Source organism: Arachis ipaensis, chromosome B1 (assembly GCF_059453495.1).
Source record: "Arachis ipaensis isolate K30076 ecotype BB chromosome B1, ASM5945349v1, whole genome shotgun sequence".
NCBI lineage: Eukaryota > Viridiplantae > Streptophyta > Magnoliopsida > Fabales > Fabaceae > Arachis > Arachis ipaensis.
The window spans coordinates 21829886-21853019 of record NC_142436.1 but is presented as its reverse complement, the minus strand read 5'-3'; the positions used below and the strand labels follow the sequence as shown (position 1 = coordinate 21853019).

Genomic DNA, 23134 nt, shown 5'->3' with positions numbered 1-23134 from the left:
TGACGGATATGCATTCCCAGCCAGCTGATTATTAGGGCGAGTATGTGGTAGATTTGAACATGCCTGCAGGTAGCCCGTTGGATACGTGGTTCACCATGGGGGGAACCCCCCAGTCCGCGATTGGTCTAGACCATCCAGGTGATGACATTGGACAGCAGGCGGCCCGACCGACTCGAGTCAGGCGTCCCGCCCGATGTGGGACAGGATCGCATCTCCTTGGTGACTTTCATGATGCAGCTAGGGATGATCGCGATGATTAGCACCATGTGTTGTTGTTTTTCATCTCTCGTTATGTTGTTTATGTTCCGGTTATGGACTTTATGTGTATGCTCTTTGGATGACAGTTAGTTTGGCTAGTTATTACCATCCTGAGCGATCGCCAACAACAATGTCCCGCCATACTTGCCATAGAGGTGTGTTCCATCGATGCTTACGAGCGGCTTACAGTGGCGGAATGCCTCAATACACGGAGGGAATGTCCAAAACATCCGATGAAAGTAGACTCTATCTTCATCAACTTGGTCACCCACCCTAACCGGGGACGTCTTTAGTAGAGCAACGGAACCTTCCATCGTGCATGAGACCCCAAGGATCCACCGAGGCAGATCAGCATATGACTCCTCCCAATCGCCATATATTTGCGCTACTGCCTTCTGCTTCGCCAACCACACCTTCCGATAACTATGCCGGAATCCATAAGTCGCCTCCGTTGCCTCTTGCAACACCTTGATCGACACCGACGCATCAGCTCGAACCAACGGATAGATTGTCGCACAAATGACATGATAATCAAGCTACTTGTGGTCGCTTGATATCGATGTGGCCATACACGTGTGCGGACCATTGTACCTCCTAACTTCCCATGTGCTCTTCCTTTTCCGCATGACTATCCGAATCAACCACGTGCACCCGTTACCAAACTCTTTGCATCTCCCTTGGTATTTCAGATTGTCGGACTCCATAACCTTGTACTCAACTCCACGCCGAATACTGTAATCTTTTACACTCAACACGGCTTCCTCTTTACTCTGGAAAGATTGGCTAATCTGAAATTCAGTCATAGGTGTCCCATCATGCATGCCCTACCCATCGAATGTTGCATCTACATTCTGTTGTTGGCCGACGACTTCCAAGTTCAAGGAAGAGAGGTGGGGAGGGTACTCTTGTGTTGCAGAACCGAAACCTCCATGGGCTGAACGTCCACCTCTTGGAATATCATCATCACTATCCCCACCAATATCGACAGGCTCCTCATCTAAATCATCGTCAAATAGTGCATTCTCAACTCGATCCGGTCCGGCATCGCATTCAAAATCAGGAACAACATGACCAATATATGCATGAACAGCCCCAGCACGTTCGGGCTCCGCATTCGGAACGGCCACTGCTACCACAGGCATCGATGTTGATGCACCACCAGCTGGGGTCGACTGAGGATTAGGTGCCGATGCTCCAGAGCTATCCACACCATCTTCCAACTTCGCAAACAGCTCAGTTATCCTGACCTCCGGAAAACTACGCCTGCAGTGAAACAAGATCTGCAAGTCTTCATCCGACCCGATCACGAAGGTCTCATATCTCACACCAGTTGAGACAACGTCAATGGGAATCTTGTAAAATAATTTTTTTACCCACTTCGTCCCACACGTACCGAGCTTTCGTAATATGCTTTGCTTAATCTCCGCCAACATATTCAACGACCGGATAAAAACACTAAGCGGTTCTCTATCTGTGAATTTTACACCATGCCTTTTGCTCTTTTGAATTTTTCCAGAGCAGTGAACCAGAGCCACAAAACTATCCTCCCCTTCCATTTGTGAATAACACTCTACCTCTCCACATTTGGCCCCTCTATGGTTTATATAGGCAGCCCCATTCAGCCCATCACACGTAAACCGCTACTGGCAGTAGCGGTTTACACACACACACACATACACGTAAACCGCTACTGGCAGTAGCAGTTTACACTCACACACACACACACGTAAACCGCTACTGCCAGTAGTGGCTTACACTCACACACACACGCACGTAAACCGCTGCTGGCAGCAGCGGTTTACACTCACACACTCACACACATAAACCGCGGCTGGTTGTAGCGGTTTATGCACACCTGTAAACCGCTACTGGCAGTAGCGGTTTACATAAAATAGTGAAACAATGCATTTGCGTATTGAATTTGGAAACAATGTATTTGCGTAATATTGGGGGTCAAACAATTTAGATGCGTAAATTGCCCTGTATATTAAATAACAAAAGTTATTATAGTTTCTTTTTACATAATTTAATATACTCAACTACGGTGTTTTGGTAATATTACCAAAAAATATTAATCAATCTAATAGCTTTTTTAATGACATAAGTTTATAAGTTTAGAAGTTTGAAAATCATATCATAAAATATAAAATTTTAACCGGTAATAACGTTGATCATATTGGTTGACTTCCTGAATGAATATGATACCAATAAATAAAACCGTCACAATTAAATTTTAACAAAGGCAAATCTCCATAAGTATTGCTACATCAATGAGAATTGTTCTACTTTCAAGACAAATACTATTTTCTTTCACTGTATTTTCCAACTCGGCAGGTCGAGAACTAATCCTCCACGAATTGAAGCTCAATTTATTAAGGGTCTGTCGCTAACCAATGAGTTGTTACATACGCAAGGCGAAATTCGAAACTCTAATACTTACTTAGGTAAATGAGTGAGATGACTACTCAATCAATCCAAACCAGTTAAGACAAATACTAATTATTTTTAATATTTTTAACATTAAAAATAATTACATTTTAATTTTAATTATAACTTTGTAAAATATTTATAGTAATAATTATTATATATATCTTTTATTTAATTTCTTTTAATAAAAAAATTATATATTTTTATTAATTATCCCGTACAGTGTACGAAAATATATACTAGTTGCATCAAAAAATGATTGTCATATATTAAAGAAACACATATCTTTTTACTCTAGATGAGTTAGAATTCGAATAAAATAGATCGTATTCATCATAAAAAATAAAATAGATCTTATTCATCATAAAAAATGATAGAATAAAATTGTAAAGAGAAAAAATGTATGTAAATTATTTTTTAAATCGAAATATTAAATGTTATTATTAATAAAATCAAACAAAATAGATTTCATTCGGTAAAATTTTTATTTTTAAAAATAATTTATTAAAATTAATTTTTAAAGATATTTTTAAAAAAATTGTTTTATTTATATTTGATAAATCAAACTAAACATAGTTTTCGATAAAAATAGAAATAGCAATAATTGTTTACTGTGTTATATATTCAACCATTTTTAATTGGATGAATAAATAAGTCAACCTCTTAAATCCTTGAAATTGAAATATATGTTGCATTAAATTTTCAAAATCAAATTCAAAATCCTTTTGACTTTCCGGAATTATTCAGGGAAACATTTAATTTAGTATATTACTAAACTTGGCTACTAATACGTTTTAGAAGAAGTGAATAAATCTCTAGTTTGACTCGGAAATCAACCATTAGTATTTAAACAATTATAACTAAATTGACTCAATAGTTAGTTCACTAGTTTATTTAAAGAAGTATTGAAAGTTCGAATTTTATTTTGCATATATAATAATTTATTGGTCATCGATAAACTCTTAAATAAAGTTTCAATTCGTATGAATTAATCATTAACCTGTCAGACTAAAAAATATTGTAAAAATAAAAAAATTAAAAAAATTATTACTTAAAAAGATAAAATATTAAAATGATATCCAAAAATTTATACCACTAACAAAAATAATCTCAAAAGTTATAAACGACAAATAAAGTCCATAAATTATTTAAAAACATGACAAAAAATTTTTAAAATATCACTTTTTTTAATTATTAGTAAAAACTCACTTTTATATTTAGCAATCAACTTGTCTATTTGATATGAATGTAGAAATATTTTGATAATCATTTGGAAGGTGCAAAAAAAAAAAAAAAGGAAACAAAATTTGATCTATAGAATTTTTTATTTTTAACATAATTTTATTAGTTCACAATAATAAAATAAGATTATTTGATGTAATATTATCAAATTTTAACAATAAAAATATCTTATTTTCTAATAATTTTTGTAATAAACCGTATCAAAATATAATTTTGATAACATTTTTTGAGAATATATATTCAATAGTTACTTATTTTTATCGGATTTCAAAATTTTTCGAAAAGTATTTGTCATTGATATCATTTAAGATTATTTTTGTCACGAACATAAACTTTTGGATACAATTTCAATAATATATCTCTACTAAAAATTTCATTAATTTGACTTAGAAATGTGTCATTACACATAATGTAATGGGTCTCTCCTATATGTCAATTTCTTTTTTTATTCCACGCTGAAAAAAGAGTTTTGCATTTAAAAAGATCTTAATCAATTGATTAAAGAAACAATAATTATTTATTTAGGCCAAACATTGATACTATTTTAAGGGTGTAAGTTGTGAATGATGATATCATGGATGAATTGGTTGATGTGCTTGTCAGAAGAACCTCCATTTTGTAACGCTTTTCTTGCTAAATCCTTCATCTCCATTGCTCTGTTTTTAATCTCTTGAGCATTTGGCCCGTCCATGACCTCCCAAATGCACCTTTGAAGCTCTTGTGCATTGATAACTCCATCTTCCTCAGACTTAGCATTCACTCCAGTCTTGAACACATTTGATATAAGCACTGCATTTGTTGGCTGATCAGTCCATTCGGGACAAGCGATGACCGGCACGCCGGCCACGAGTGTCTCCAACGTTGAATTCCACCCACAATGACTAACAAAGCATGCCACAGAAGGGTGCATGAGAACCCTCTCTTGTGGGCACCATTTCACAACCAAACCTCTCCCTTTTGTCTCTTTCAGAATTTCAAAAGCTAATTCATCAGCACCATCTGCCCCAGGGTTCAGCACCCACAAGAATGCTTTGTTGCTGTTCTTCAAAGCAGTAGCTATGTTTTCAATGTTCTTATTGGACAGCACAATCAAACTCCCAAACGACACATAAATCACTGAGGAATTTGGTTTATTATCAAGCCACTCTATGCAAGAATATTCAGCATTCCACAAGTCCACACTAAAGCCATTGGTTTCTGTCTCTCCTAACAAAAATGGAGATACTAGTGGTCCAATGGGGTAAATAGGGGTAAGTGAAACCATGGATTTCACTATCTCTTCCTCAGCTTCATAAAACGATGTGCCAAAAACCCATTTCACTTTATCAAGTGATTGGTACAAATGCATGAGTAATCTTTTAAAATGATCAGGACTTGAAGGAAGCATAAGAGTTGGAAGATCTCTAACCTTAAATGTTGGAAGCCCAGGTAATTGCACCTTCTCATTTGGATCCTCCAAATTGTGAAAATCATCATCAGTGTTCTTGAAATATCGGTAATAAATAGAGAACACTGCAGAAGCTTGGATCCAAAGCATTGCACAGGGTATGCCATGTTCATTGGCAACATCTATAGCCCAAGGAACAAAAGGGTTAACAATCATGCAAGAAAATTCTTCAACTTTGGTGAGGTTGGTGATGAGAGTAGACAAATTTTTAGACCCTTTAGTATAAAGAGAATTTATTAGTGAATTTTGATCACTACGATCAAAATCAAAGCTAAGGCCATCAGAAAAGAACTCAAGATTAATCTCTGAGCTCTGAGAATTTGGCATTTTAAGCAAACGATGGCGTGCATTTTCTGTGGTTGCAATGGTAACATGAACACCCTTTGAAATAAGACGTTTGGCTAATTTTAAGAAGGGATTAATGTGACCTTGAAAGGGTAGTGAGACCATTAGAACGTTTATTCTCTTGTCTTTGGCCATTTTTTTTAGTGCACAAGAGAATCAAAACTATGAGAAAATTATCGATATTTCATATACATATATGAGATTCAAGTAAGAAGGAGAACATGTTATATATAGTGCTTGATTGGGTCTCGTTAAATTAATTAAAAAAATTCATATTTTTTTTTATTTTTTCGCGTGTTTCATAAATTTTTAGTAGTAAAAATAAAAATACTAAAAAATAAAAAAATTCTTTTTTAGGAGTTACAATTGATACCTTTTTTAAAAAAAAAAATTGTTTAAAAAAATATATTTTTGCATAATAAATAAATTAAAAATACTTTTACATTATTGTATCTAAACATACTTAATAGATAAAAAGATCTTTTTATAAGATATCCAAATATAAAATAACTTTTATTTTTTTAAAAGATCTTTTAAAAAAATAAAAAAAAAATTTAAAACTCACACAAACAAACTTATAATATAATTTACATAAATATTTGTCTAGTAGAATATTCTAGAACAAATAAATAAGTCAACACAATATAAATTTGATGAATAAATATATGAAAATTAACTTTAGTTAATATTAATTAATTTTTTATTGTAAAATAATTTTTTAATTTTTAGTTTTTTAGAAAATTTAGAATAAAAATAATTTAAAAAAATTGTAACTTAAAAAATTAACTTCTTAATTGAACTCAAATTTGATTTAGTGATAAATATAGTGTGATTGCATTAAAAAATGATTGTCACATATCAAAGGAACACACGTCTTTTTATTTTAGATGAGTTAGAACTCGAATAAAATAGATCTTATTCATCATAATAAAAATGATAGAATAAATTTGTGAAGGAAAATAATATATGTAAATTATTTTTTTAAATTGAAATATTAAATGCTATTATTAATAAAATCAAACAAAAAAAATCATGAAATTAGTAAATATATAGATTTGATTCGGTAAAATTCTTATTTTTTGAAAATAATTTATTAAAATTAATTTTTAAAAGATATTTTTACAAAAATTGTTTCACTTATATTTGATAAATCAAACTAAACAATTTTTTATAAATATGGAAATAGCAATCATTGCATAATTTTCGATGAAAATAGAAATAGCAATAATTGTTTACTGTCTTATATTATTTAACAACTTTTAATTGGATGAATAAATAAGTCAACCTCTTAAATCCTTGAAAATTAAAATATATGTTGCATTAAATTTTTAAAATAAAATTAAAAACACTTTTAACTTTCCGGAATTATTCAGTGAAACATTTAATTTAGTATATTACTAAACTTGACTACTAGCACGGACACTTTCCTTATTTATTGTGTCCGTATGTCGAACACATTTCGGATACGTTATTTATCAATACTTGTCAAATATGTGTGTTTTTTATATTCAACCGTATTTTAATTAAAATAAAATTTTTTTTGGACAAACCTAAATATCATCACATGTTATCATGCCAAACCTTATTCTTAACATGTATTCTTGACATGAGTTTATAAATAGTATATATTGTTAATTATGAAAACAAAAAATATTTTAAATATTTTATATAATTAAGAAAATATTAAAAATAAATAAAAAATTAATTTATATTTAATATTAATAAAATACTAAAATATCATTATAATTTATTTAAAAAAATAATATATATTTTATATATATTATGTCCCCGTATCTTATAAAAATTTTAAATTTGTGTGTCCGCGTGTTTCATATCGTATCGTGTCCTGTGTCTGTATCAGTATCCGCGCATCACAACTACTAGTACTTTTTAGAAGTGAATAAATCTTTAGTTTTACTTCGAAATCAACCATTAGTATTCAAACAATTATAACTAACTTGAGTTAACCTAATAGTTAGTTCACTAGTCTGTTTAAAGAAGTGTCAGAAATTTGAATTTCACTTTGTACATACAGTAATTTATTGATCAGCGATAAACCCTTAAATAGAGCTTCAATTCGTGCGAATTAATCCTTGATCTGCTAAATCAGAAAATACCACGAAAATTAAAAAAATTCAAAGAATTATTATTTAAAAGGATAAAGTATTAAAATGATATCCGAAAATTTAGACCGCTAACAAAAATAATCTCAAAAGATATAAACACAACTAAAGTCCATAAATTATTTAAAAATAAGATAAAAATGTCTAAAAAAAAATCACTTTTTTAATTATTAGTGAAAACTCACTTTTATATTGAGCAAATGACTTATTTATTTGACATAAATGTAGAAATATTTGGATAATCATTTAGAAGGTGCACCCAAAAAAATGAAACAAAATTTGATCTATTGAATTTTTTAAATTTTTAAAAGAATTTTATTAATTTACAATAATAAAATAAGATTACTTGACGTAATATTATTAAAATTTAAGAATAAAATTATCTTATATATTCTTTAATAATTTTATGATAAACCGTATCAAAATATAATTTCGATAATATTTTTTAGAATATATATACAATAGTTGGTTATTTTTATAGAATTTTTAATTTTTCGAAAAGTTATTTGTCAATTAATATCGTTTAATACACGACAAAAATTACATAGATGAAAGAAAGGCCTTTAACTATAGTAAGTGTTGGATTGTCATATATTCCATCTCCGATTAAAATGAAATTAGAATTATGTGACTGTGTGATCTTTATATTTTATTCAAAAATTGACATATTGTTGCAACGTTTTTGTCCGAGATGGTATAATCTGTAGACGATCGTAGGATGAAAATAATATTCGTTATTTTTGTAAGAGATTGTGCTATAAAATTTGAAGTCACTACCAATTAATTTTTTTATAAAAATAAAATGCTAATTAGATACTAAAAACAAAAAAGGTCTGTCATATCAGAATTTAAGTTTGGGAATCAATTACGAATAAAAAAGGAATTAATACTCTATATCATCTATTTTTAAACAATTATCTTTTATCTATTATATTATTTGTAAATATTTAATTTTATTAGTCTTCTTTAAAAAAAATATATTTTTTATTTATTTTTATTATTTCTAATAATTTTATCCAAAAGAAAGATATTTATTTTATATTATTATTATTATTTGTTATGAAAATCAAATTTAATCAATGCTATCATGATTAACTTTAACATATAATCTTAGGAATATTAAAAAAAAAATTTAATTGATATCCTAATTTTCTGTTAATTTTTATTATATTGGTTAATTTAAAGAGTTATAAAATATATGAAGTTATATTGTTCATAATTTTGGCAATATTATGTTATTTATAAGGATATTAATTAATATAAAAACGTAAAAAAAATAAAGTTAAATAATTATATTATAGCTATCACCATGCTAAATTAACAGCCACCAAACCGGATTCGATATTTAGCTACAATGAATGTTAAATAATCATATGACAAGAATGTCCCAATTATCCTTATAATTTGTGCTTGAATTAATATTATAGGCCTAAGTAATTACGTGACTGAACTTCACAAATTTAATATGAATTGAACGACGACTTACATGAGCTTTAATCCATGATTCACATATATAGTAATTTTTTAGTTAATAAAAAAAACGCTTTTACGTGAATGATTAAGAGAATCAAATATTAACAGGTTGGGACTCTCATACAATATTATATCAAGAGATAAAAAAAATTAGATAGAAATCAGAGAGGATAAAATAGAAATTTTTAAAATTAAAATAAAAAAAATTTAGAATTTTAATTATATTATCTATGTTTATATTATTACATCATATTTTTGTTTATAGTATATTATTTCTCTAATTAAACTATAGATCCAATATTAAATTTAACAGACCTATTCATTATTTTTTTAGTGAGTTCTAGATACACTTATTCTTATAAATTTAAACTAATATAACCAAAAAACCTATGTAGATGGACAGAAATTAGGTACTGTGTTCTTTCAAGGTCAAGTGCAATTTTAAAATATGTAAGAATATTTTTGTATATTTTATATATATTTAAAAAAAAAAAAAGAAAAAAGGTCCACATGACAGCTGAATTTTTTTAAAATAAATAAAATAAATAATTTAATTACCAATATACACTAATTTGAGAGTATTTACGAATTTCTATTAAGTGAGTTATCTCGTTTATACTATAAACAAGATAAGTCTAGTCATATTATTAAATCACTCTTCCACCTTAACCCATGACAACAATAAAGACGTCTCACGGCCCACAAATTCAGCCCAACAGAATACACAAATTAAATTATAATTTAGTCTTTATCTTATCTTATAGTTATCTTTATCTTTATCTTTATCTTATCTTTATCTACTTTTATTTTTCATAGGCCAATACTCTATATATACTTAGTTTTACCTTCATAATTTACAATTCATTCAATCAACAATCAATAAAATTTCATCTTTTCTTTTTCATAATTCTTTTATTTTCCTATTCTTTCATAATTTTATTATGGTATCAGAGCTCCTCTTGAGCTCTGCTGACATCCATGGATCAAGGAGAAAAGGCACACCAGCAACTTCATCCGGAGCCTCTTTTGGACCTTTCGTCAGCCTAACACTTTTCTTTCATGGCACTTCCTTTCAATGAAGAAGATCGTCCTTCAAACCAACTTGAACTTTTGCCAAGTCCAACTACTCATTATCTTTGTTTTTTCAATACCTTTTCTACTGTTAACAATTCTTCAAATCGAGATTCATTCTTGAATACTTGAATCATTGATTCTGGTGTCACAGATCACATTGCATCAAATTTGTCTTGGTTTATTTCTTACACACAAATTTCTCCTATTATTGTTCATTTACCAAATGGTTCTCGAACTACTGTTTCTTATAAAGGCATCATTTAATTTTTACCATCATTGGTTCTTCATGATGTTCTTTATTTACCTCATTTCAACTTTAATATTATCTCTGTTTCAAAAATTACTTCAGCACTCATATGTGAACTCACTTTTTCATCTTCTTCTTGCACTCTACAGAGCAACAATTTGGGGACAATTGATTTGGCCAGAATGAGAGAGGGATTATATGTTTTTGAACCCAATTTCGGTAAAAATTCATCCACTACACACTCCATAAATTCTATCCAATCTCCACCCATTACACCTTCCAATATATGGCATTTTCGTTTAGGACACCTTTCTGGGCAAAGACTTAATCATTTACATAAACAATTTCCTTTTATCTCTATGCATCATAACGAGGCTTGTGACATTTGTTATCTTTCTAAACAAAAGAAACTTTCATTTTCTCAAAGTTTTAACAAAGCCAATGAAAGTTTTGATTTATTACACTTTGATATTTGGGGTCCGTTTCAACAAAATTCTATTCATAATCATAAATATTTTTTTACTATTGTTGATGATTTTAGCAGCTTTACATGGGTTACTTTATTAAAATCAAAAGGAGAAGTACAAAATCAAATAAAAAAATTTATTACTTTAATTGAAACACAATTCAACTCCAAAGTCAAAACTATTCGTTCCGATAATGGACCAAAATTTATTTTACCTGATTTTTATGCTTCAAAGGGCATTATTCATCAACGTAGTTGTGTTGAAACTCCTCAACAAAATAGAAGGGTAGAACGCAAGCATCAACATATTTTGAATATAGCTCGTGCTCTTATGTTTCAATCTAATTTACCATCATCTTTTTGGTCTTATACTGTTAGACATGCTGTTTATTTACTTAATAGAGTTCCATCATCCGCAATTAATTTTAAAACACCATTTGAGATTTTATTCAATCATCCACCAAATTATCATGACATTAAAGTTTTTGGATGCTTATGTTTTGTTTCTACCCAAATGGCAAACAGATCAAAATTTGATCCAAGAGCCAAAAAGGCTGTATTTATTGGCTTTCAATATGGTTTTAAAGGGTATATTGTTTATGTTTTAGAAGATAAAAGAATTGAGATTTCTAGAAACGTGATTTTTTATGAAAAAATCTTGTCCTTAGTCACAACAAATGTCCAATTCGAGACACTCAGCCCAACATTGCCAAACACACCTTCTCAAAAACAAGATTCAGTTAGTCTTCCAGTTGAACCCTCACCTATACCCATTAACCCAACTCCACCTAGTTCTTTATTTTCTCCAACAACCTCTCCTTCTTCTTCACTATCATTTCCTAACCAAGTTGAACCCATGACCATCGAATCACTTTCAACACTAGACACCAGTCCACCATCACCTTCTTATCCCCCGTCACCTTCTTTACCACCTGGACAACCCCATCCTCATCATTCCGACCGGCCTCACCGACCTCCAGCATATCTCTCTGATTACTTGTGTAATTCCTCTCTCATATCTACAAATCAATCTCTCTCAAAGTGCAAGTATCCTTTGTCTTCAGTCAGTCATGTCTTTTTCTTCTCTTTCATCTTCACATAAAAAGTTTCTTTTATCTCTACATTCTGACATTGAGCCAAAGTCTTTTAAGGACGCCAATCAACACTCTAATTGGCGTAGTGCTATGAAAGATGAGTTGGATGCTCTTGAGCTGAACAAAACTTGGCGTCTTGTTGATTGCCCTGCAGGGGTTAAGCCGGTTGGCTGTAAATGGGTTTATCGCATCAAATGTAATCCTGATGGTTCAGTTGATCAATATAAAGCACGCCTTGTGGCTAAAGGGTTCACTCAAACTAAAGGTGTTGATTTTTTGGAAACTTTCTCCCCTGTTGTCAAGCCTGCCACTATCAGATTAGTTTTGACAGTGGCCTCTATGAAGCATTGGCCTATACATCAGTTGGATGTCAATAATGCTTTCTTACATGGGGATCTTTCTGAGGATGTTTATATGACTCTGCCACCCGGATTTATATCTCCTCAACCGAATCAATGCTGTAAGCTACTAAAGTCACTGTATAGTTTACGACAATCTAGTCGTATGTGGTATGACAAACTTTCTCATCTTTTGCTATCTCATGGATATCAGCAGACCTCATCTGATTATAGTTTATTTGTCAAATTCATTGGTGATCAAATTTCTATCCTTTTAGTCTATGTTGACGACATTGTTCTCACTGGTAATTCCATTTCTGAACTTGCTGCCATTAAGTCTATTTTGCACCAACACTTCCGAATTAAAGACTTGGGCCCATTAAAATATTTTTTGGGTATTGAAGTTGCTCAATCAGAGAAGGGAATTTGCTTATCTCAGAGAAAATATTGTCTTGATCTTTTGGAGGATTCTGGTTTATTAGGTTCTAAACCTGCCGCTGTTCCAATGGATAGTACCACAAGACTATATCAAGATAAAAGTCCCCTGCTATTCGACCCTTTTGTATATCGTCGTTTGGTTGGTCGTCTTATCTATCTCACCACTACTCGACCGGACATCATGTATGCCACTCAACAATTAAGTCAATTCATGGCATCTCCTACTGAATCTCATCTTCAAGCTGCCAAGCATGTGTTACGATATCTGAAAACTAGTCCCAGCAAAGGACTTTTCTTTCCAAGGGAATCAGAAATTCAGCTTCTCGACTTCAGTGACTTTGATTGGGCCGGATGTCCTGACACTCGGCGATCTTTAACAGGTTATTGTTTCTTCTTAGGCAGTTCTTTAGTCTCTTGGAAGACCAAGAAACAAACCACCGTTGCCCGCTCTTCCACGGAAGCAGAATATCGTGCACTTGCCAATACAACTTGTGAACTTCAATGGATACTAAATGTGTTACAATTTTTACGCATCTCTCATATCCGCCCACCAGTTTTATATTGTGATAATCAGAGTGCTCTTCATATTGCTGCTAACCCGGTTTTTCATGAACGGACCAAACATTTAGAGGTTAATTGTCACTTGGTTCGACAAAAAGCTCAAGCTGGAGTGATGAAACTTCTCCCAATTCCCTCTTCTGGGCAACTAGCTGACATCTTCACCAAGCCTTTGTCTCCTCAACCCTTCCATCTTAATCTGAAATAAGCTTAGTGTTCTTGACATCTTTCATCCTCCAGCTTGCGGGGGGCGTATTAAACCACTCTTCCACCTTAGCCCATGACAACAATAAAGACGTCTCACGGCCCACAAATTCAGCCCAACAGAATACACAAATTAAATTATAATTTAGTCTTTATCTTATCTTATAGTTATCTTTATCTTTATCTTTATCTTATCTTTATCTACTTTTATCTTTCATAGGCCAATACTCTATATATACTTAGTTTTACCTTCATAATTTACAATTCATTCAATCAACAATCAATAAAATTTCATCTTTTCTTTTTCATAATTCTTTTATTTTTCTATTCTTTCACAATTTTATTACATATTTCATTTACAGTGTAAACAAGATATCTCTAGAAAGCAACTCTAAATAGAAGTTGTTTAGAGCGTCTCTGACCCCACATTTCTCTCATTCTCTCTTTCTTGCACCGTTATGTTAATATTTATTAGTTCCCCGAATGTTATAGCACACAGGGATGCACGCATGGACGCACGAGACCCTGATATCAACTGCCTCAACGCTAGTTGGCATATTGCAGGAGCTATCAACTTTGAAGTTAGTGTTATTTTTATTGTTTAAATTAATAAGTGTATGTAATTTTATTTCGAAAACTTTTATAGAGTTAGTGTTTTAACAGATGAGTAGATTGGATGATATTGAGGTAACACAATTTAGGTTAGTTGACAAGTTAGTAACATGAGTTAGGTGTATAATTTACTCATAGTAAAAGTTAGATAACTAATTACTTTGATTTGATTAGTTAATTAAATATTTTTATTAGTTAATATTTTCTTTAAATTCGGAGAGGATTTTTAAGTATTGGTTTTGTATTCTGTTTATTATGTTGTGATGTTTATTTGAGTTGCATTTTAAATTTGTTACAATAGATTTGGACATGCTAGAGAACTTAGTTTGGAATCGAATCTTTACAAAAGTTTTTCTTTTAAACAGAGGCCTCGCCTGCTACTACCTAGGCGGGTTAGTCACACACTTGCACCCCCAGACGCCATCATCCACCTGAGGGAGGCTGAGTTCGGCGACACGATGCAGTTTAGGGACTTTGTGTTTGACAACTCCCTGATCACTCCAATCGTGGAGCGCTGGCGTCCAGAGACCCACACTTTCTACTTGCCATCGGGTGAATGCACCATCACCCTGCAGAACGTTGCATACCACCTCGAGTTACGCACATATGGAGAGCCAGTGGGTGGGTGCCTGCATGATTTCCAGACTTGGTACCAGCGACTGACATGGGAGTATGATAAACCACTATCTTATGCTAATTTGAGTGGTTTTTATTAACTCTTTACTCACTTATTCATATAAATTGCATGGTTTTACATTTTCCTTCCTAATTTTGTTCTATAATTGAAAACTTGCTTCCCAATCCTTTAAATTACCAAAAATTAATTCTCCTTTATACCATTCGATGCCTTGATATGTGTGTTGAGTGATTTCAGGATTTATAAGGCAGGAATGGCTTAGAGGATGGAAAGGAAGCATGCAAAAGTGGAAGGAATACAAGAAGTTGAAGAAATTGCTAAGCTGTCCAGCTTGACCTCTTCGCACTCAATCAACCATAACTTGAGCTATAGATGTCCAAATGAGGCAATTCCAGTTGCGTTGGAAAGCTAACATCCGGGGTTTCGAAATGATATATAATTTGCCATAGTTTCCCTGAAGATAAGTGATGCGCACGCGTGAATCCACGCGCACACATGGTTCTGCAGAAATTTCAGCGACCTGTACGTATTTGAATTCGCCCCCAGCAATTTTTGGGCTATTTTTGACCCAGTTTTTGGCCCAGAAAATAGATATTAGAGGCTATAAAGTGGAGGAATTGATCTATTCATTCACACAACATTCATCAATTCACAATTTTAGGTTTTAGATGTAGTTCTTAGAGAGAAATGCTCTCTCCTCTCTCTTAAGTTTTAGGATTTAGGATTTCTCTTAGTTTTAGGAATACCTATTCTCAATTCCATGTTCAATATTCCTTTAATTTAATTTCTCTTCTACTTTTATTTGTTCTAGCTTTCCAGTTTATTTATTTTTCTTGTTAATTACTTTATGTTGACAATTTGGTTTATGAACTCTTCATGTTAGATTTGAATTTCTATTTAATGCAATTTGAGGTATTTCAGATTTATGATTTTAATTTAGCTTTTTACATTCTTAGCTTGAATTGATTAATTGGTGACACTTGAGTTATCAAACTCTTTGTTGATTGATAATTGGAATTTGCTTGTTGATTTGGATCCCTCTAAAACTAGTCTTTCCTTAGGAGTTGACTAGGACTTGAGGAATCAAATTAATTAGTCCACTTGACTTTCTTTTATTTAGTAAGGGTTAACTAAGTGGGAGTAATGAACAATTCTCATCACAATTGATAAGGATAACTAGGATGAGATTTCCAGTTTTCATACCATGCTAAGAGCTTTATTAGTTATTACTTTAATGCATGCAATTTACTTTTCCTGTTCATTATTCAAAAACCCCAAAAAGATAATCTTCCATAACCAATAATAAATACACCTCCCTGCAATTTCTTGAGAGATGACCCGAGGTTTAAATACTTCGGTTATCAATTTTATTAGGGGTTTGTTACTTGTGACAACCAAACTTTTGTACGAAAGGATTTCTTGTCGGTCTAGAAGCTATACTTGCAACGAGAACTTATTTGTGAAATTTTTTACCGACAGAAAATCCGATCGTCAGAGTACGTGGAGGAGCTCTTGGGTGCCAGACCCCCACAGGGTCCGCAGCAGGGTGCCCAGAAGAAGGAGTCATTTAGCATCAAGATGACATGGTTTTGGGACAGAATTTGCCACATGCCTCCGAGTACCACGGATCCATCCACCCTCCGACAGTACACTAGGTGTTACATCATGCTGTTGATCGGTGGTTACCTGATTTCTGACAAGTCCAACAATTAGGTGCATATCAGATGGTTGCCACTGTTGGCTGACTTCGGGAGGTGTAGCGGTCTATCGTAGGGGTCCGCTGTACTTGCATGGACGTATCACTCCTTGTGCCATGCAGCCACTGTAAATACCGATTACCCGCTACCATTTGAGCATGTGCCTCCCTACCCTTCTGAACGAACAACTACTACAATCTCTCGTACATACATCTAACAATAGCTGAAATTGGTAGATATCTTGTACCTTTCAAAAAGCACGTTGATGCACTCGAATATGTTAGTTGTCATGTCCCCAAACCGACGTCCACCATCACAATGTTACAACCATATTTTCTTATTAAATCTACCGGCTCAGTCAGTCATCTCACACGATAATGTCATCAGAAGATCCATGTACCACTCGTACCCAGCATTGCTAGGACTCTATGCAGTATTAATGAGATACCGCTTATCCTCGGCTGACTTGAACCGAGACATGAAGTTCGCAACCATATGCCTGACACAATACGCATGGTGTTCCCTAGGAGGCTTCTAGAGGCTGTCATCAGCTCTAAGTGTAGCCTTGATTTCTTGGAATCTATCAGATATAATCAGTAGCCCTTCTTGCAGTGTCACATGGCATCTTATATTGGTAAGGAAGAATGACCATAATTTCGTACTCTCAAACTCAATAATGGCGAAGGCCATAGGGAGGATGTTACTGTTACTATCCTGTGCAACTGCAATTAGAAACACTCTACCATATTTACCATACAAGTGCATGCCATCTATGGAGACAAACGGCTTATAATGCTTGAAAATTGCAATGCAGGGAGGGTATGACCAGAACGCCTTGTCGAACTAACCGCAGTCGCGCACCATCAAGTGGCCATCATAATATGGCACTGCACTGATATCACATACCGTGCCAAGGAGACAACTCTGCAGTGCTTGGAGCAACTGTGGCACCTTGTTGTATGACTCCTTCTAATCACCATATATCTACGCAATTGTCTTTTGTTTTGTCATTCAAACCTTCCTGTACGACGGCTTGAAGTGATAGCTCTATCTCACTATACTCTATAGAACAGGAATGGTCACTGATGGAGTGGAATGTATGAGTGGCAGGATGATTCTGCATATGAGGTTGCTGCCCAGCTGTCAGTGATCCTATGACATGGTAGGGGCCAGACACGTGTATGGTCTGCCGAATTTACGCACCTCCCTAACCATTTTTAAATATAGTCGAATTAAAATCTAACCAAAATAAGAATGACGAAAAAGATAATAAATTAAAATACAATAACACTCACCAATATCCCAGATTCGGTCGGAAGGCGACACAGAGACTACAAGGACAACCATCTGTAAATTATTGGCAACATACATGGTACTTTAACCGATCCGACTCGACTACCCGATACTCGACACTTCTCCGAATGTTGTAATTCTTCACGTCTTGCTGCACTGCCTCTTTGCTCCTGAATCTGTGACCAACCCGAAACTCCACACCACCATCGGTGTTGTAATTGTCAGCTCCCATATTCGAATACAGAGTTTCCTCGTGCAGTGTATCCAAATCCAATGTATGGTAGTTGCTGGGTACATATGATAACTTTAGAATTGGACATGGAGCAGGGAAAAGGTATTGAATTGATCCACCAACAGGAGTCTCAGGTATGAACTCATCGTCGTCGTCATCGTCAGAGGAACCACTTTTGTGGCTATCGGCAACGTACTCTTCGTTGAATTCCTCATCCTCAACGTCCATGTTCTACACTGGACTAGCATAGTATAATGGTCGTGGTGTGAGCGGAGAGTCATTCGATACAAAGTTCAAGCCGCTAGCACCACCACCACTACCAACATCACGAACCTCCATAGAAAGCTCCATCACTTATTCAACCATAATTCTACCATGCACGTCAAGCATTAGGCACACATGCTCATCGTCATTGAGTCAGAATAGACAAAATCGAAATGCACCATTCCCTATTGGTGCTAGCATCCTATACCTAACTCTACCAGTCTCTTTTCTTTCCCTACCGCCGACGTGCGTCAATATCATACTCTTTAACTCGGACAACGAATTTTCTCTTCAAGTTCGAAACAACATAGGACTCTCACACTCAAATATAACCCTGCTATCACTATTTTTTATCTGACAGTTGGGATACACCATCACAACAAAGAAACCATTGCCACTAGATATTTTTGATAAATTTTTCAAAGAAAAACGGAAGAGAAAGAAGAATTGAGAGATTTCTGAGGAATACCAACGGTTTTCTGATCCTTTTATAAGGGGTTGATTTTAGTCATATTCTATCTCATTTATTGTGTAAATATTTTTTAATCCCATGTATCATGTTTATTGTGTAAACGTGATACGTTACCACATGTTCATGCCTTATCTCGTTTACACTGTAAACGAGATAAATCACTTAATGAAAATTCATAAATACCCTTAAATTAACGTATATTCATAATTAAAATATTTATTTTATTTATTTAAAAAAATCCCATGCCAACTGCTTTTGGAATTTAGAAAGAGCAGGTAAAACAACGTGCAAAACAAAAAGTAGTGGAAAAAAAGAGGTAAATACTAATTCGGTACCTGAAGATTTAAGCACTAATAAAATGGTACCTAACAGATGTTATCGACAAAATGGTTCTTGAACGATTTTCAAATTTGACAAAAGTGATTATCCGCCATTTGACTCTGTTTTCATTGATAGAAAATGATGAGTTGACCAACAAATTTGATAAATTTTCTAATTTACCCTTAGTCACAAATCCTAATCTCATCCTCTTCCACCCCTAACTCTCACCACCACCATCCTCTCACCTTATCCCGATTCTGTCATCACTCTAACTTCTCACCACATAACCTCATCATCATCATCATCATCTTGTTATCCATCAACAATAAGAAAAAATGAATTTTTTTTTACAGAAAAGAAATGAAAAGACAGAGGCTCTAAATTCGGCTATATTTTTCAAATTCACGCTCTCGGTTAAACAATTCTCCATGAAGTTTTCCAGAGGCTTCACCGACAAATCAAACCATGTGATGGCGAACCTCAATTCGCTGTGAAGGATCAAGCCGGAGGAATCTTCGGAAAATTCTTCGTCGCTAGGGAAGGGTTGTAACTCCCTGCTTCTCTTAAGGGTTCTCTTTGTTTCCATCGCAACATGTTTTCTGATGTTGGGATATGATTTTTGTGTTCTTCTTCTTCTTCTTCTCATCTTCGTTGTGGTAATGGTGGTATTCTTCTTCTCGTCTTCAGCGGCGCTGTTTTTATTTTTCATATTTTTTTATTGTTACTTAGCTTTAATATGTTTTGTTTTGATTATATTTGATTGTGGTTGTTTTTATTTTTCTTTTTAGTTACGTTGTCACTGCTTTCATTTTTCTTCTTCCTCACTTCCCTTTTTTGGGAATTTTTATTCATTCATAAATTTTGATTATCGTTTAACTACTAAAGTCTTAATCTTTCTTCCATAAAATTAATGAGTTTGGCCTATTGATAGTGATGCTGCAGGGTTGATGATGATGATCCTCCATTTTCATTTGTGAAGAAGAAGAAGAAGGAGGAAGAAGAATACAAAAGAGAGAGAGAGAGAGAGAGAGAGTAGAACCAAGGGTAAATTAGGGATTTTATCAAATTTGTTAGCCAACTCAACGTTTTCCGTTAATGAAAACGGAATCGAATGACGAATGGTCACTTTTGTCAAATTTAAAAATTGTTCAAAGACTATATTATCGATAACATTTATTAGGTACCTTTTTATCAGCGCTTGAATCTTTCGGTTACCAAATTGATATTTACCTTAAAAAATTATAAAATAATAAGTTAATGAGACTATATATGTAGCAAGAGACACTCATATAAAGTGTTTAAACAATATAAAAAAGATACTACTATCACTTCTAATACACCAAACAAAAAAGTAAAAGAACCATAATTTCAAACACGCTCAGAACAAAATAATAGCAAAGAGAGTCAATACTTCAAAGTTATTTCTAGATGAGCAGTCCCTTCTTCCTTTTTATTTTTAAGTTTTTTCTTATGAAAAATAAACCAATCTTATATAAAATTTAAATATATACATAGGAAGTAATAAGATACAAAAATTTTCAGCCTCAATTGATTCAAAAGTATTTTGCTCCACTAGCTCTTTGAAATACTTTTAACGAATTTTAGAGAAAGCTTCTTCTAATATTTCAATATTTTTTTCTAAAATTTTACTAAATAATCTCTATTGAGTTTGGAAAACTAAATTAAAATTAATATGATGAACAAACATTATTAAAAATATTTTAAATTGTTGATTTGATGTATTTGGTTAGTGTGCAGAAAAACAAAATTCAGCACCATAACAAATTGATCCAAAAATAAATGGCTGAACCTTGAAACTAAGAAAAAAGACAAGCCCATTTATAAGTCCATGAAGCAAACTTAATGAATTAAAAGGAAGAAATTCAAAGAGGCCCAAAATCACAAGTCCATGAACCAAAATTGATAAATCAAAGAAAGGAACCCAAGGTTTACAAAACATGCTTTGGTTACTACATCTCTTCTGGAACTTGGAATTTAATTTGATTTAATTTCATTGAAAGCTTCCACCGAAAGCTTTTCCTCTTTTCTCTTTCCTCTCTCTTGCTTCGGTCACATCACTCATTCAAAAAAGAAGAAAGAAGAAAAATGGAAGGCACAGAAGGAAGGTCTATGAAGAAAAGCTAAAAGATTTTTGCTACAGAAGGAAGATTTTTGAAGAAGGGATAAAAGATTTTTGCCAAGGAAGGAAAAGAAAGGCTTCGATCAAGAAGTAAATCTATCTTGGTAAAGGCACAACAAAAGTTTATTTCCTTTTTTGTGCTACAGAGAAAAGGAAAGCTTCAAAGCCTCAAGCAAGAAAGAAGCAAAAATAGAAAACGTGAAGTCATCTTGGGTCAAATACTCATCAACGATCAGAATCAAAACTTGGGGCTAAAGTCAAGCTCAAGGGTCAAGATTAAAGAAGTTTGAAGAAAAAGGATGAGAGAGAAGAGGTGAGCTTGCATGCAACAGCCTCGGTCCTCTCAATCCTCTCTGATGAAGCCGCTACTACTCTGATGTTGGAAAAGAAAGATAATGTGAGGGTTGAACTTATATCAACCTTGGAAACTTCACCCTTCTATATTAAGGGTAAACGACTAAGGAGAGTAAATGAAAAAACATAGAGTTCTCATAGCTACCCAAAAGCTGTCTGAGTTCTTCTCTTTTAATGATGTTCTTTTAGTTTCTTTTTCTTAGTATTGTCTATCTGAGTCTCATGGTAAAAGGCAAATATGGTGAGGTTTGTAAGAAAAAGCCAATGAGAGGTAAAAGGCAGTGAGCAATATTAGAGAAAAAGCCATAGATGTCTTAGAGTTTTCTTTGTACATCTTTCTGTTGTGTAACATGATTATATGGGGATTCCCTTACAAGTTGGGTTAGCACTTTGTAGTTAAAAAGCTAGGTTTTAAGTCCTAGTCAAATTCAGATTGAGTTTAGAATCTGGATTTGTCCCAGATAAGATTGGATAGATCCTAGGGAAGTATTGGTGTTTGTAATCTTGAAAAAGAGATAGTGAAATTCCATCATTATTGTGATGAAGATTAGATGTAGGCTACATTTGTAACGACCCACATTTTTGAAAATATAAATATAAATAAGTTATAATTTATTTTATAAATTGGAGTTTTTTATTTTTAGAAATTATTTTATTATAAGTAATTAAATTAATTTTATAACTGTTTGAATTCAATCAAATTTATATTCTTATATATATTTTTGTTATGATGAAATATTTTACAAAATTAAAATTATAATTTTAGTAATTTATAAATAATAAAAATTATATATATTTTTTAATTTGAGTAATTGATATTTTTAATTTAAAAATAAAGTTTAGTTAATATTTTATTATCGAGCTAGATATCCACCGATATGAGTAAATATCGGTACTTTTCGGTGAACTTAGCTTTGCTAATACTTTATCATATATCTTTTATTATTATGTTATTAACGTCATTTATATTAGTAACTCATATATATTATTACTTGTGCTTTAATATATCCAGTTTTCATAGTTATCCGTTTAAGATATTTATAATTTGAATCGCTGACTTAGCAGTTTAAGAACATGACACGTGTCTCCTAATGTGACAGATGCCCCTATAACACATATAATCACATTAATCTCATCATTCTCTTCATTTTGACTGAAGCCAAGAAAGGAAAAGAGAGAGAGCACGGGAAACTCCATGGAAGCCACAAACCTTCGGCGTTCGGTTTCTTAAAAATCGTAACTCCAATAAAAAATATAATCAGATAAAAGTGTTCGTATCTTCTTCCTCTTCATGTTGATATTACTTTTGTTCAGTAGAAGTTGACGGTGATATAGCTCCCCTTTCCCTTGAGTTCGGCCAATTGGATTTCTAGGAGGC

At 32.9% G+C, this 23134-nt stretch overlaps 2 protein-coding genes across 2 annotated transcripts; one reads left to right on the top strand and one right to left on the bottom strand.

Annotated features, from left to right (window-relative positions):
* Window positions 1-4471: 4471 nt before the first annotated feature.
* LOC107647999 (UDP-glycosyltransferase 84B2-like) lies at window positions 4472-5864 on the bottom strand. Its single transcript, XM_016352034.3, has one exon. The coding sequence runs from the start codon at window positions 5852-5854 to the stop codon at window positions 4472-4474; it is 1383 nt and encodes a 460-aa protein (XP_016207520.1). The 5' UTR covers window positions 5855-5864.
* Window positions 5865-14192: 8328 nt separating this feature from the next.
* LOC148575931 (serine/threonine-protein phosphatase 7 long form homolog) lies at window positions 14193-16696 on the top strand. Its single transcript, XM_088502625.1, has 3 exons — window positions 14193-14315; window positions 14712-14963; window positions 16463-16696. Exons 1-3 carry the CDS (start codon window positions 14193-14195, stop codon window positions 16694-16696), a joined length of 609 nt encoding a protein of 202 aa, XP_088358751.1.
* Window positions 16697-23134: the final 6438 nt, after the last annotated feature.